Below are 14,287 nucleotides of genomic sequence, written 5' to 3' on the forward strand. Positions count from 1 at the left end.
GCAATCCAAGCGTGGGCCGCGCCAGAGATGCCCAACTCGGAGAGGGTGGAGAGGAGGATCTGATGGTTCACAGTATCGAAGGCAGCCGATAGGTCTAGGAGGATGAGAGCAGAGGAGAGAGAGTTAGCTTTAGCAGTGCGGAGCGCCTCCGTGATACAGAGAAGAGCAGTCTCAGTTGAATGACTAGTCTTGAAACCTGACTGATTTGGATCAAGAAGGTCATTCTGAGAGAGATAGCGGGAGAGCTGGCCAAGGACGGCACGTTCGAGAGTTTTGGAGAGAAAAGAAAGAAGGGATACTGGTCTGTAGTTGTTGACATCGGAGGGATCGAGTGTAGGTTTTTTCAGCAGGGGTGCAACTCTACAATGTTGTTTATCCATCCTCAGTTTTCTTTTATCACAGCCATTAAACTCTGTAACTGTTTTAAAGTCACCATTAGCCTCATGCTGAAATCCCTGAGCGGTTTCCTTCCTCTCTGGCAACTGAGTTCGGAAGGACGCCTGTATCTTTGTAGTGACTAGGTGTTTTGATACAACATCCAAAATGTAATTAATATCTTCACCATGGTCAAAGGGATATCAATGTCTGCTTTTAATTTTTTATACCCATATACCAATAGGTTCCCTTCTTCGCAAAGCATTGGAACACCTCCCTGGTCTTTGTGGTTGAATCTGTGGTTGAAATTGACTGCTCGACTGAGGGACTTTACAGAGAATTGTATGTGTGGGGTACAGAGATTAGGTAGTCATTCAAAAATTATGTTAAACACTATTATTGCACACAGAGCAACTTCTTATGTGACTTGTTAAGCACATTTTTACTCCTGAACTTATTTAGGCTTGCCATAAAATAGGGGTTGAATACTTATTGACTCAAGACATTTCAGCTTTTCTTTTTTAATGAATTAGTAAAATTTCGAAAAACAAAATTCCACTTTGACATTGTGGGGTAGGCCAGTGACATTTAAACTTTTTTTAATCAATTTTAAATTCAGAACAACATTTTAAATTAACAACAAAATGTGGAAAAAGCCAAGAGGTGTGAATACTTTCTGAAGGCACTGTACTCTTGAAAACCTTGTTGTAGGGATGGTGGTGGGACGTTGAGTGCGGGACCGTGCGGGCATAGGTTGGGAGAGTCGAAAGTCTGTAATGTTGTACTTCATTCTTCCAATGTGACATGCCTTGGTGGGTGGAGTTGTCTCTTTAAATATTCCTTCCAGGCGGTTGTCTCGGTAACCCGGAAGCTGCCATTTCTAAGATTCCTTTCTGTTTTGTACATTTTAAGGAGGCAGTGTCAGTGGATGTTGGATGATTGTTATTTGGACATTTGCTTGTTACGTGTTGGTATGTGATTCAAGCAAATTGCATGATTGTAAAATAAAATGTCACTGACGTTAACTGCCATGCACACGTGTGAAACGAACGCTTTGCTCCTGGAGGTGGCTTCACGTGTGTGCATGCTTCACGTGTGTGCATGCACACTCCCTGTCTCTGGGTTTAGGTTGTTTGGATACCTCTGCCTCTTGCACGCAAGTGCTTGCATATTCATAACTAGCTACAGTAACTTACTAAAATGTCAGCGCCTGTTATTTCCGAAGTTAGCTAGCTACATGATATTTGCCATAACTTTCCTTTGCAGTTGCATGCTTCTGCAACCCATAGCAGGTGAACTACTTAGCCTCATTGAATTAGGCTATACGGTGACCAAATGGTAGTTATGTTGGATACCACACCATGCAGTGTGGTTACGACAGTGGTGTCAAGAAATGCCACACATTAAATAGTAAGCTAGGGGAACTGTTGTTCTCTGTGTAGTTATCTTGATAACTATTTAAAATGTATACGATTCCTTCAGCATTATTGTATGTATTCATTCCTTGTAACTATTATCACAAATTAATGTCCTGCCTTCACTAGTAATGTACCTATCTTTAAAATACAAACAATGTAGTTGTTCATGTTCATTATAACTAGTTAGTGTTTTAAAAAACAATATATATAAAGTGGGAGCCCCATGTTCTGTTCCCTTCCATGTAGAATGACGTGCACTGATCCACAAGAACAGAAAATCCATGCTTACTCGACCCTGCACTTTTATTTTGTGGATAACTATGGCCCAGATTCCTGGCCAGGAGGATAAGGAGAAAACAACTGCACTGAAAGGTAAGCAACTAGCTAGCTGGTCTTGGCTTCCTAGTACAGTTGAGTGTGATTATGGGTTTGTATAGTACTGAAAATGGCGAATCTCTTAATTGTGCACACTCACAGCTTGAAAGTAAATGTAAGCTAGCCAACTTGTATTTCTTGGTGTCCGTTGTGTTGTCTGTCACAAGGGCCATTGAAGACTGGTGAACAGTTCTCCGACTGTCTGTCACCTAGAATTTTTTTTTGCAGAGAGGACTCTAGTTTTTGAGAGTAGGAAGGACTATATATAGTCTGATCCTGCTAAAGGGAGAAATGTGCTTTGCCCTCTCAATCTCTAGCCTATAGGCTACTGTCTTTTTTCTCTGCATATCCCCTTTGTCTTTCCACAGGTTCCAGTAAAGATGGGACACGCACTGTTTGAATTTAGTATTTAGGATGCTTTCCCCTCTTTTCCTCATGTAGGCTAAACATATTTATTCAATTCATATGGAACAGCTCTGAAGAGTGTTGAATGGGAAATCTTCAGTTCAAACAATAACAAATCGGGGACCCCATTTCTGTTTTGGTTAACAGCTGAGAGATGAAGCTGGAGAAATGTAACCACTCTCAAATTCATAGACAGAGCTATGGATGCAAGGACTGACCATCCCAGATATCAGAATTATATACTGAACAAAAATAATAAACACAACATGCAACAATTTCAAAGATTTCAATGAGTTACAGTTCATATAAGGAATACAGTCAATTGAAATCAATTCATTAGGCCCTAATCTATGTATTTCACCTTACTGAGAATACAGATATGCATCTTTTGGTCACAGATACAAAAAACGTAGGGGTGTGGATCAGAAAACCAGTCAGTATCTGGTGTGTCCACCAATTGCCTGTGGAATGTTGTCCCACTCCTTTTCAATGGCGGTGCGAAGTTGCTGGATATTGGCAGGAACTGGAACATGCTGTCGTACATGTCGATCCAGAGCATCCCAAACATGCTTAATGGCTGACATGTCTGCTGAGTATGCAGGCCATGGAAGAACTGGGACATTTTCAACTTCCAGGAATTGTGTACAGATCCTTGAGACATGGGTCCGTGCATTATCATGCTGAAAGTGGTGATGGCACCAGATGAATGGCACGACAATGGGCCTTAGGATCTCGTCATGGTATCTCTGTGCATTCAAATCGGCATCGAAAAAATGCAATTGTGTTCATTGTCTGTAACTTATGCCTGCCCATACCCCACCGCCACCATGGGGCACTCTGTTGACAACGTTAACATCAGCAAACCACTCGCCTACACAACGCCATACACGTGGTCTGCGGTTGTGATGCCGGTTGGACGTAGTGCCAAATTCTCTAAAATGATGTTTGAGGTGGCTTATGGTAGAGAAATTAACATTCAATTATCTGGCAATACCTCTGGTAGACATTCCTGCACTCAGCAAGCCAATTGCAAGCTCCCTCAAAACATGAGACATCTGTGGCATTGTGTTGTGTGACAGAACTGCACATTTTAGAGTGGCCTTTTATTGTCCCCAGCACAAGGTGCACCTGTGTAATGATCATGCTGTTTAATCAGCTTCTTGATATGCCACACCTGTCAGGTAGATGGATTATTTTAGCAAAGAAGAAATGCTCACTAACAGGGATATAACACACTTTACGTGTTGCGTTTATATTTTTGTTTTGTGTTGTTTTAACCATGTTTTGAGGCTATACAGTGTTTGGTTTACATTTTCATTATTCTTTGCTTATTTGAGCTGTTCTTGCCATAATATGGACTTATTTTACCAAATAGAGCTATCTTCTGTATACCACCCCTACCTTGTCACACAACTGACTGGCTCAAACGCATTAAGAAGGAAAGAAATTCCTCAAATGAACTTTTTAAGAAGGAACACCTGTTAATATGAAATGCATTCCAGGTGACTACCTCATGAAACTGGTTGAGAGAATGCCAAGCGTGTGCAAAGCTGTCAAGGCAAAGGGTGGCTATTTGAAAATACATTTTGATTTGTTTATCACTTTTTTTGGTTACTACATGATTCCAAATGTGTTATTTAATAGTTTTGATGTCTTCACTACTATTCTATAATGTAGAAAATAGTAAAAATAAAGAAATACTCTTGAATGAGTAGGTGTTCTAAAACTTTTGACCGGTACTGTATGTAGCAATTGCAAATTGCCTCTTTTTAATGTAATTTTTTGTTATGACTTCTAACCATGTCCAAGCACTCTGCAATAGCCTAGGTTTGTTTCCTTCTGTAATTTGTCTAATTAGTTGTTATATATTATGAAACTGTACTAAGAGGAAACATTACTACAACACTGTAAATGTGAATACATAGCCTTAGCCTATTTTATTTGTTTCATTCTGCTAGACCAACATAGTCTTCCCAGCAACAATTGTCACTGAGTTCAAGTCACAGTAACTGGAAGTGTTGGGATCCATAAAAACAAAACATGAAGCAAGAGATGAGGCTATGCCTTTATCCTTTATGACTGCCTCTGTGTTTCAGCAGGTTCTGAGTGTAAATGTTGCTAATATTGATTCTCTGTTTCCCTCCCCACACCTGGCGCAGACTTGTTGTCAAGAATAGACTTAGACGAACTAATGAAGAAGGACGAACCTCCACTCACTTTCCCCAAGACGCTTGAAGAGTTTGAGTACACTTTCAACGAGCGTAAGTCATATCATTTCTATTTAACATTACATGTTTAGCTAAATTATTTGTACAATCTCGGAATTGAAAAGATTCTGCATCATTTGAATGCACAGGAAATCATCCTCATTTTGAGACCCGTATTAGAGAACCTGTCTCGGATTCCTCCATCTCTCTCTCTTCTGCTCTCTCCCTCTCCCTCTGTCCTGCACTTCTCTCTCTCTCCTGCTCTCTCCCTCTGTCCTGCACTGCTTTTGTCTCTTTCTCTCTCTCTCCTGCCCTTTCTCTCTCTCCTGCACTTCTCTCACTCGCTCTCTCTCTCCCTCTCTCTTTCTCTGTGTGACAGCCTCTGCTGGCTGGCTATGTGGCTGTCCTGAGGAAGACATGTTGTGTACTCTACGGCCTGTCAGTAACCTACTCAGCCTTGCACTCAATCTGACGGAGGATTTGCATAGCCTTGCTGCCCTTAAGAACAGGCCCGGGCTGCCACGGCTGAGGAGCCTGCCTTGGGTGTCTTCTTCACTCTCCAAGAATATAATTTCTATATAAAGCCGCTCAGTGCGGAGATAGCTCAGTGCTGCCATGACTGGAGGGTATTCTTCACCAACACCCAAGTTAGCCTACGTCTAAATAGTGTAAAAAATATGACCATATTTAAGAGGCTGTATACAATTGAAACCGGTATCTTAATTATAAAGATGATGACTTCGTCACAGTAGCCCTCCGGTTTTTCATGACTGGAAATCCAAGGTTATGTACACCTATTACGCTCCAGAATTGAGAACTGCATGCTAATTATGCCAGAAAAAGGGGAGAAATTTTGAGGAAACCTATTCCTCTGAGAGGCTGTGTTGTGGAGGCGATGGAGCTGAACTCTCATACACACACAAGTGCACACACCCAAGTGCACACACACACACACTTAATTACAGTGCCTTCAGAAAGTATTCATACCCCTTGACTTATTGCACAGTTTGTTGTGTTACAGCCTGAATTCAAAATGGATTAAATTGATTTTGTTTCTCACCCATCTACACACAGTACCCCATAATGACAAAGTGAAAACATGTTTTTAGACATTTTTACAAATGTATTGAAAAGGAAATACAGAAATACTGTTTCTGATTTATATAAGAATTCACACCCCTGAGTCAATACATGTTAGAACACCTTTGGCAGTGATTACAGCAGTGAGTCTTTCTGAGTAAGTCTATAAGAGCTTTGCACACCTGGATTGTATAGTGAACAAGAATATAAACGCAGCATATAAAGTGTGTTGGTCCTCATGAGCTGAATAAAAGATCCCAGATACTTTCCATATACACAAAAAGCTTATTTCTCACAAATGTTGTGCACAAATTGGTTTACATTCCTGTTAGTGAGCACTTCTCCTTTGTATTCAGGACATTCTTTCAGCAAAAAAAATGTGCAGCTTTACTTTAGTACCTTATTGCAAACAGGATGCATGTTTTGGAATACTTGTATTCTGTACAGGCTTCTTTCTTTTCACTCTGTCATTTAGGTTAGTAATGTGGAGTAACTACAATTCCACTTTGACATTACGGGGTATTGTGTGTAGGCCATTGACACAACATCTGGCCTTAGTCCATATTAAATTCAGGCTGTAACACAACAAAATGTGGAATGAGGGGTGTGAATACTTTCTGAAGGCACTCTAGGTATACATAACCTTGGATTTCTAGTAAAGAAAAACAGGAGGGCTACTGTGATGAAGCCCTCATCTTTATAATTAACATACATGTATCAGTTGTATAAAGCCTCCTAAATGTTTAATTCATTACATGGTCATATAATTATTTTCTGCATTGTTGGGAATGGCCCATAAGTTAGCAATTCACTGTTAGTCTGCACCTGTTGTTTACAAAGCATATGACAAATAAGATTTGATTTGAGACACACACACCTTGCATGTAGGGTTTCATTAGGATCCACTCTTCCTTCTGTTAAGTGCTACTGTTTAATAGCTCACTTCTCGCCCCACTGTGTATGCATAATAGATTATTATTTTTTGCCGGGTTTGCCGTTGCGGAATAATTGAGAAAGTATGAGACCCTCCGGCTGTTTCGGTTAAGTACGTATACTTTGAGTATTTTAGCTTTATGGGTTTTGCAGTCTTAGAGGTCACAATTACATTTAAAATTGTTTTGTTCTTTGATATGTTGCCGTGTCAACAGCAGGATAGATGGTTATGTTACAGTGTCAACAGAATGATAGATAGTTGTTAGTGTCAACATAATGTTAGATGGTTTTGTTAGTGTCAACAGAATGATAGATGGTTTTGTTAGTGTCAACAGAATGATAGATGGTTTTGTTACAGTGTCAACATGATAGTAGATAGTTGTTAGTGTCAACAGAATGATAGATGGTTTTGTTACAGTGTCAACAGAATGATAGATGGTTTTGTTAGTGTCAACAGAATGATAGATGGTTTTGTTACAGTGTCAACATGATAGTAGATAGTTGTTAGTGTCAACATAATGTTAGATGGTTTTGTTACAGTGTCAACAGAATGATAGATGGTTTTGTTACAGTGTCAACAGAATGGAAGATGGTTTTGTTACAGTGTCAACAGAATGATAGATGGTTTTGTTACAGTGTCAACAGAATGATAGATGGTTTTGTTACAGTGTCAACATAATGGTAGATGGTTATGTTACAGTGTCAACAGAATGATAGATGGTTTTGTTACAGTGTCAACAGAATGATAGATGGTTTTGTTACAGTGTCAACAGAATGATAGATGGTTTTGTTAGTGTCAACATAATGTTAGATGGTTTTGTTACAGTGTAACAGAATGATAGATGGTTTTGTTACAGTGTAACAGAATGATAGATGGTTTTGTTATACAGTGTTAACAGAATGAGAGATAGTTGTTACAGTGTCAACAGAATGATAGATGGGTTTGTTACAGTGTAACAGAATGATAGATGGTTTTGTTATACAGTGTTAACAGAATGATAGATAGTTGTTACAGTGTCAACAGAATGATAGATGGGTTTGTTACAGTGTCAACATAATGGTAGATGGTTTTGTTACAGTGTCAACAGAATGATAGATGGTTTTGTTAGTGTCAACAGAATGATAGATGGTTTTGTTACAGTGTCAACAGAATGATAGATGGTTTTGTTACAGTGTCAACATAATGGTAGATGGTTTTGTTACAGTGTCAACAGAATGATAGATGGTTTTGTTATACAGTGTTAACAGAATGATAGATAGTTGTTAGTGTTAACAGAATGATAGATGGTTTTGTTATACAGTGTTAACAGAATGATAGATGGTTTTGTTATACAGTGTTAACAGAATGATAGATAGTTGTTAGTGTTAACAGAATGATAGATGGTTTTGTTATACAGTGTTAACAGAATGATAGATAGTTGTTAGTGTCAACAGAATGATAGATGGGTTTGTTACAGTGTCAACAGAATGATAGATGGTTTTGTTAGTGTCAACAGAATGATAGATGGTTTTGTTACAGTGTCAACAGAATGATAGATGGTTTTGTTATACAGTGTTAACAGAATGATAGATAGTTGTTAGTGTTAACAGAATGATAGATGGTTTTGTTACAGTGTAACAGAATGATAGATGGTTTTGTTACAGTGTCAACAGAATGATAGATGGTTTTGTTACAGTGTCAACAGAATGATAGATGGTTTTGTTACAGTGTCAACATAATGGTAGATGGTTTTGTTACAGTGTCAACATAATGGTAGATGGTTTTGTTACAGTGTAACAGAATGATAGATGGTTTTGTTACAGTGTAACAGAATGATAGATGGTTTTGTTACAGTGTAACAGAATGATAGATGGTTTTGTTAGTGTCAACAGAATGATAGATGGTTTTGTTACAGTGTCAACAGAATGATAGATGGTTTTGTTACAGTGTCAACATAATGGTAGATGGTTTTGCTACAGTGTAACAGAATGATATATGGTTTTGTTACAGTGTAACAGAATGATAGATGGTTTTGTTACAGTGTAACAGAATGATAGATGGTTTTGTTACAGTGTCAACAGAATGATAGATAGTTGTTAGTGTCAACAGAATGATAGATGGTTTTGGTACAGTGTCAACAGAATGATAGATGGTTTTGTTATACAGTGTTAACAGAATGATAGATGGTTTTGTTACAGTGTCAACAGAATGGTAGATGGTTTTGTTACAGTGTTAACAGAATGGTAGATGGTTTTGTTACAGTGTCAACAGAATGATAGATGGTTTTGTTACAGTGTCAACAGAATGGTAGATGGTTTTGTTACAGTGTCAACAGAATGATAGATGGTTTTGTTATACAGTGTTAACAGAATGATAGATAGTTGTTACAGTGTCAACAGAATGATAGATGGTTTTGTTACAGTGTCAACAGAATGATAGATGGTTTTGTTATACAGTGTTAACAGAATGATAGATAGTTGTTAGTGTTAACAGAATGATAGATGGTTTTGTTACAGTGTCAACAGAATGATAGATGGTTTTGTTACAGTGTCAACATAATGATAGATGGTTTTGTTACAGTGTAACAGAATGATAGATGGTTTTGTTACAGTGTAACAGAATGATAGATGGTTTTGTTACAGTGTAACAGAATGATAGATGGTTTTGTTACATTGTCAACAGAATGATAGATGGTTTTGTTACAGTGTCAACAGAATGATAGATGGTTTTGTTCGTGTTAACAGAATGATAGATGGTTTTGTTACAGTGTCAACATAATGGTAGATGGTTTTGTTACAGTGTTAACAGAATGATAGATGGTTTTGTTAGTGTTAACAGAATGGTAGATGGTTTTGTTACAGTGTCAACATAATGGTAGATGGTTTTGTTACAGTGTTAACAGAATGATAGATGGTTTTGTTAGTGTTAACAGAATGGTCGATGGTTTTGTTACAGTGTCAACAGAATGATAGATGGTTTTGTTACAGTGTCAACAGAATGATAGATGGTTTTGTTACAGTGTAACAGAATGATAGATGGTTTTGTTACAGTGTCAACAGAATGATAGATAGTTGTTAGTGTCAACATAATGTTAGATGGTTTTGTTAGTGTTAACAGAATGATAGATGGTTTTGTTAGTGTCAACATAATGGTAGATGGTTTTGTTACAGTGTCAACATAATGTTAGATGGTTTTGTTAGTGTTAACAGAATGGTAGATGGTTTTGTTACAGTGTAACAGAATGATAGATGGTTTTGTTACAGTGTAACAGAATGATAGATGGTTTTGTTACATTGTCAACAGAATGATAGATGGTTTTGTTACAGTGTCAACAGAATGATAGATGGTTTTGTTAGTGTCAACAGAATGTTAGATGGTTTTGTTACAGTGTCAACAGAATGATAGATGGTTTTGTTATACAGTGTTAACAGAATGATAGATAGTTGTTAGTGTTAACAGAATGATAGATGGTTTTGTTACAGTGTAACAGAATGATAGATGGTTTTGTTACAGTGTCAACAGAATGATAGATGGTTTTGTTACAGTGTCAACAGAATGATAGATGGTTTTGTTACAGTGTCAACATAATGGTAGATGGTTTTGTTACAGTGTAACAGAATGATAGATGGTTTTGTTACAGTGTAACAGAATGATAGATGGTTTTGTTACAGTGTAACAGAATGATAGATGGTTTTGTTACATTGTCAACAGAATGATAGATGGTTTTGTTACAGTGTCAACAGAATGATAGATGGTTTTGTTAGTGTCAACATAATGGTAGATGGTTTTGTTACAGTGTTAACAGAATGATAGATGGTTTTGTTAGTGTTAACAGAATGGTAGATGGTTTTGTTACAGTGTCAACATAATGGTAGATGGTTTTGTTACAGTGTTAACAGAATGATAGATGGTTTTGTTAGTGTTAACAGAATGGTCGATGGTTTTGTTACAGTGTCAACAGAATGATAGATGGTTTTGTTACAGTGTCAACAGAATGATAGATGGTTTTGTTACAGTGTAACAGAATGATAGATGGTTTTGTTACAGTGTCAACAGAATGATAGATAGTTGTTAGTGTTAACATAATGATAGATGGTTTTGTTACAGTGTCAACATAATGGTAGATGGTTTTGTTAGTGTGTCAACAGAATGATAGATGGTTTTGTTAGTGTCAACAGAATGATAGATGGTTTTATTACAGTGTCAACATAATGGTATATGGTTTTGTTACAGTGTCAACAGAATGATAGATGGTTTTGTTACAGTGTCAACAGAAGGATACATGGTTTTGTTACAGTGTTGATAGAATGATAGATAGTTGTCACAGTGTCAACAGAATGATAGATGGTTTTGTTACAGTGTCAACATAATGGTAGATGGTTTTGTTACAGTGTCAACAGAATGATAGATGGTTTTGTTACAGTGTCAACATAATGGTAGATGGTTTTGTTACAGTGTCAACATAATGGTAGATGGTTTTGTTACAGTGTCAACAGAATGATAGATGGTTTTGTTACAGTGTCAACATAATGGTAGATGGTTTTGTTACAGTGGCAATAGAATGATAGATAGTTGTTACAGTGTCAACAGAAGGATATATGGTTTTGTTACAGTGTTGATAGAATGATAGATGGTTTTGTTAGTGTCAATAGAATGATAGATGGTTTTGTTACAGTGTCAACAGAATGATAGATAGTTGTTACAGTGTCAACAGAATGATAGATGGTTTTGTTACAGTGTCAACATAATGTTAGATGGTTTTGTTAGTGTTAACATAATGTTAGATGGTTATGTTACAGTGTCAACATAATGTTAGATGGTTTTGTTAGTGTTAACATAATGTTAGATGGTTTTGTTAGTGTCAACAGAATGATAGATGGTTTTGTTACAGTGTCAACATAATGTTAGATGGTTTTGTTAGTGTCAACAGAAGGATACATGGTTTTGTTACAGTGTCGATAGAATGATAGATGGTTTTGTTACAGTGTCAACAGAATGATAGATGGTTTTGTTACAGTGTCAACATAATGGTAGATGGTTTTGTTAGTGTGTCAACAGAATGATAGATGGTTTTGTTAGTGTCAACAGAATGATAGATGGTTTTATTACAGTGTCAACATAATGGTATATGGTTTTGTTACAGTGTCAACAGAATGGTAGATGGTTTTGTTACAGTGTCAACAGAAGGATACATGGTTTTGTTACAGTGTTGATAGAAAGATAGATAGTTGTCACAGTGTCAACAGAATGATAGATGGTTTTGTTACAGTGTCAACATAATGGTAGATGGTTTTGTTACAGTGTCAACAGAATGATAGATGGTTTTGTTACAGTGTCAACATAATGGTAGATGGTTTTGTTACAGTGTCAACATAATGGTAGATGGTTTTGTTACAGTGTCAACAGAATGATAGATGGTTTTGTTACAGTGTCAACATAATGGTAGATGGTTTTGTTACAGTGGCAATAGAATGATAGATAGTTGTTACAGTGTCAACAGAAGGATATATGGTTTTGTTACAGTGTTGATAGAATGATAGATGGTTTTGTTAGTGTCAATAGAATGATAGATGGTTTTGTTACAGTGTCAACAGAATGATAGATAGTTGTTACAGTGTCAACAGAATGATAGCTGGTTTTGTTACAGTGTCAACAGAATGATAGATGGTTTTGTTACAGTGTCAACATAATGTTAGATGGTTTTGTTAGTGTCAATAGAATGATAGATGGTTTTGTTACAGTGTCAACAGAATGATAGATAGTTGTTACAGTGTCAACAGAATGATAGATGGTTTTGTTACAGTGTCAACAGAATGATAGATGGTTTTGTTACAGTGTCAACAGAATGATAGATAGTTGTTACAGTGTCAACAGAATGATAGATAGTTGTTAGTGTCAACAGAATCATAGATGGTTTTGTTACAGTGTCAACAGAATGATAGATGGTTTTATTACAGTGTCAACAGAATGATAGATGGTTTTGTTAGTGTCAACAGAATGATAGATGGTTTTATTACAGTGTCAACAGAATGATAGATGGTTTTGTTACAGTGTTAACAGAATGATAGATAGTTGTTACAGTGTCAACAGAATGATAGATGGTTTTGTTACAGTGTTAACAGAATGATAGATAGTTGTTACAGTGTCAACAGAATGATAGATGGTTTTGGTACAGTGTTAACAGAATGATAGATGGTTTTGTTAGTGTTAACAGAATGGTAGATGGTTTTGTTACAGTGTCAACATAATGGTAGATGGTTTTGTTACAGTGTTAACAGAATGATAGATGGTTTTGTTAGTGTTAACAGAATGGTCGATGGTTTTGTTACAGTGTCAACAGAATGATAGATGGTTTTGTTACAGTGTCAACAGAATGATAGATGGTTTTGTTACAGTGTAACAGAATGATAGATGGTTTTGTTACAGTGTCAACAGAATGATAGATAGTTGTTAGTGTTAACATAATGATAGATGGTTTTGTTAGTGTTAACATAATGTTAGATGGTTTTGTTAGTGTTAACAGAATGATAGATGGTTTTGTTAGTGTCAACATAATGGTAGATGGTTTTGTTACAGTGTCAACATAATGGTAGATGGTTAGTTACAGTGTCAACATAATGGTAGATGGTTTTGTTAGTGTCAACAGAAGGATACATGGTTTTGTTACAGTGTCGATAGAATGATAGATGGTTTTGTTACAGTGTCAACAGAATGATAGATGGTTTTGTTACAGTGTCAACATAATGGTAGATGGTTTTGTTAGTGTGTCAACAGAATGATAGATGGTTTTGTTAGTGTCAACAGAATGATAGATGGTTTTATTACAGTGTCAACATAATGGTATATGGTTTTGTTACAGTGTCAACAGAATGGTAGATGGTTTTGTTACAGTGTCAACAGAAGGATACATGGTTTTGTTACAGTGTTGATAGAAAGATAGATAGTTGTCACAGTGTCAACAGAATGATAGATGGTTTTGTTACAGTGTCAACATAATGGTAGATGGTTTTGTTACAGTGTCAACAGAATGATAGATGGTTTTGTTACAGTGTCAACATAATGGTAGATGGTTTTGTTACAGTGTCAACATAATGGTAGATGGTTTTGTTACAGTGTCAACAGAATGATAGATGGTTTTGTTACAGTGTCAACATAATGGTAGATGGTTTTGTTAGTGTCAACATAATGGTAGATGGTTTTGTTACAGTGGCAATAGAATGATAGATAGTTGTTACAGTGTCAACAGAAGGATATATGGTTTTGTTACAGTGTTGATAGAATGATAGATGGTTTTGTTAGTGTCAATAGAATGATAGATGGTTTTGTTACAGTGTCAACAGAATGATAGATAGTTGTTACAGTGTCAACAGAATGATAGCTGGTTTTGTTACAGTGTCAACAGAATGATAGATGGTTTTGTTACAGTGTCAACATAATGTTAGATGGTTTTGTTAGTGTCAACATAATGGTAGATGGTTTTGTTACAGTGGCAATAGAATGATAGATAGTTGTTA

At 36.7% G+C, this 14,287-nt stretch overlaps 1 protein-coding gene across 1 annotated transcript in view; it reads left to right on the forward strand.

The window, feature by feature from the left end:
- Positions 1 to 1,245: 1,245 nt before the first annotated feature.
- Positions 1,246 to 14,287, forward strand: part of LOC139577180 (cotranscriptional regulator ARB2A homolog) — a 331,393-nt gene continuing 318,351 nt past the window's right edge. The window contains exons 1-3 of the mRNA XM_071404090.1: positions 1,246 to 1,346; positions 2,040 to 2,165; positions 4,733 to 4,834. Of these exons, the coding sequence (XP_071260191.1) occupies positions 2,075 to 2,165; positions 4,733 to 4,834 (193 nt within the window). The 5' untranslated portion in view covers positions 1,246 to 1,346; positions 2,040 to 2,074. The remainder of the gene's footprint in view (positions 1,347 to 2,039; positions 2,166 to 4,732; positions 4,835 to 14,287) is intronic.

The sequence above is a fragment of the Salvelinus alpinus genome, chromosome 5 (assembly GCF_045679555.1).
Source record: "Salvelinus alpinus chromosome 5, SLU_Salpinus.1, whole genome shotgun sequence".
Taxonomy (NCBI): Eukaryota; Metazoa; Chordata; class Actinopteri; order Salmoniformes; family Salmonidae; genus Salvelinus; species Salvelinus alpinus.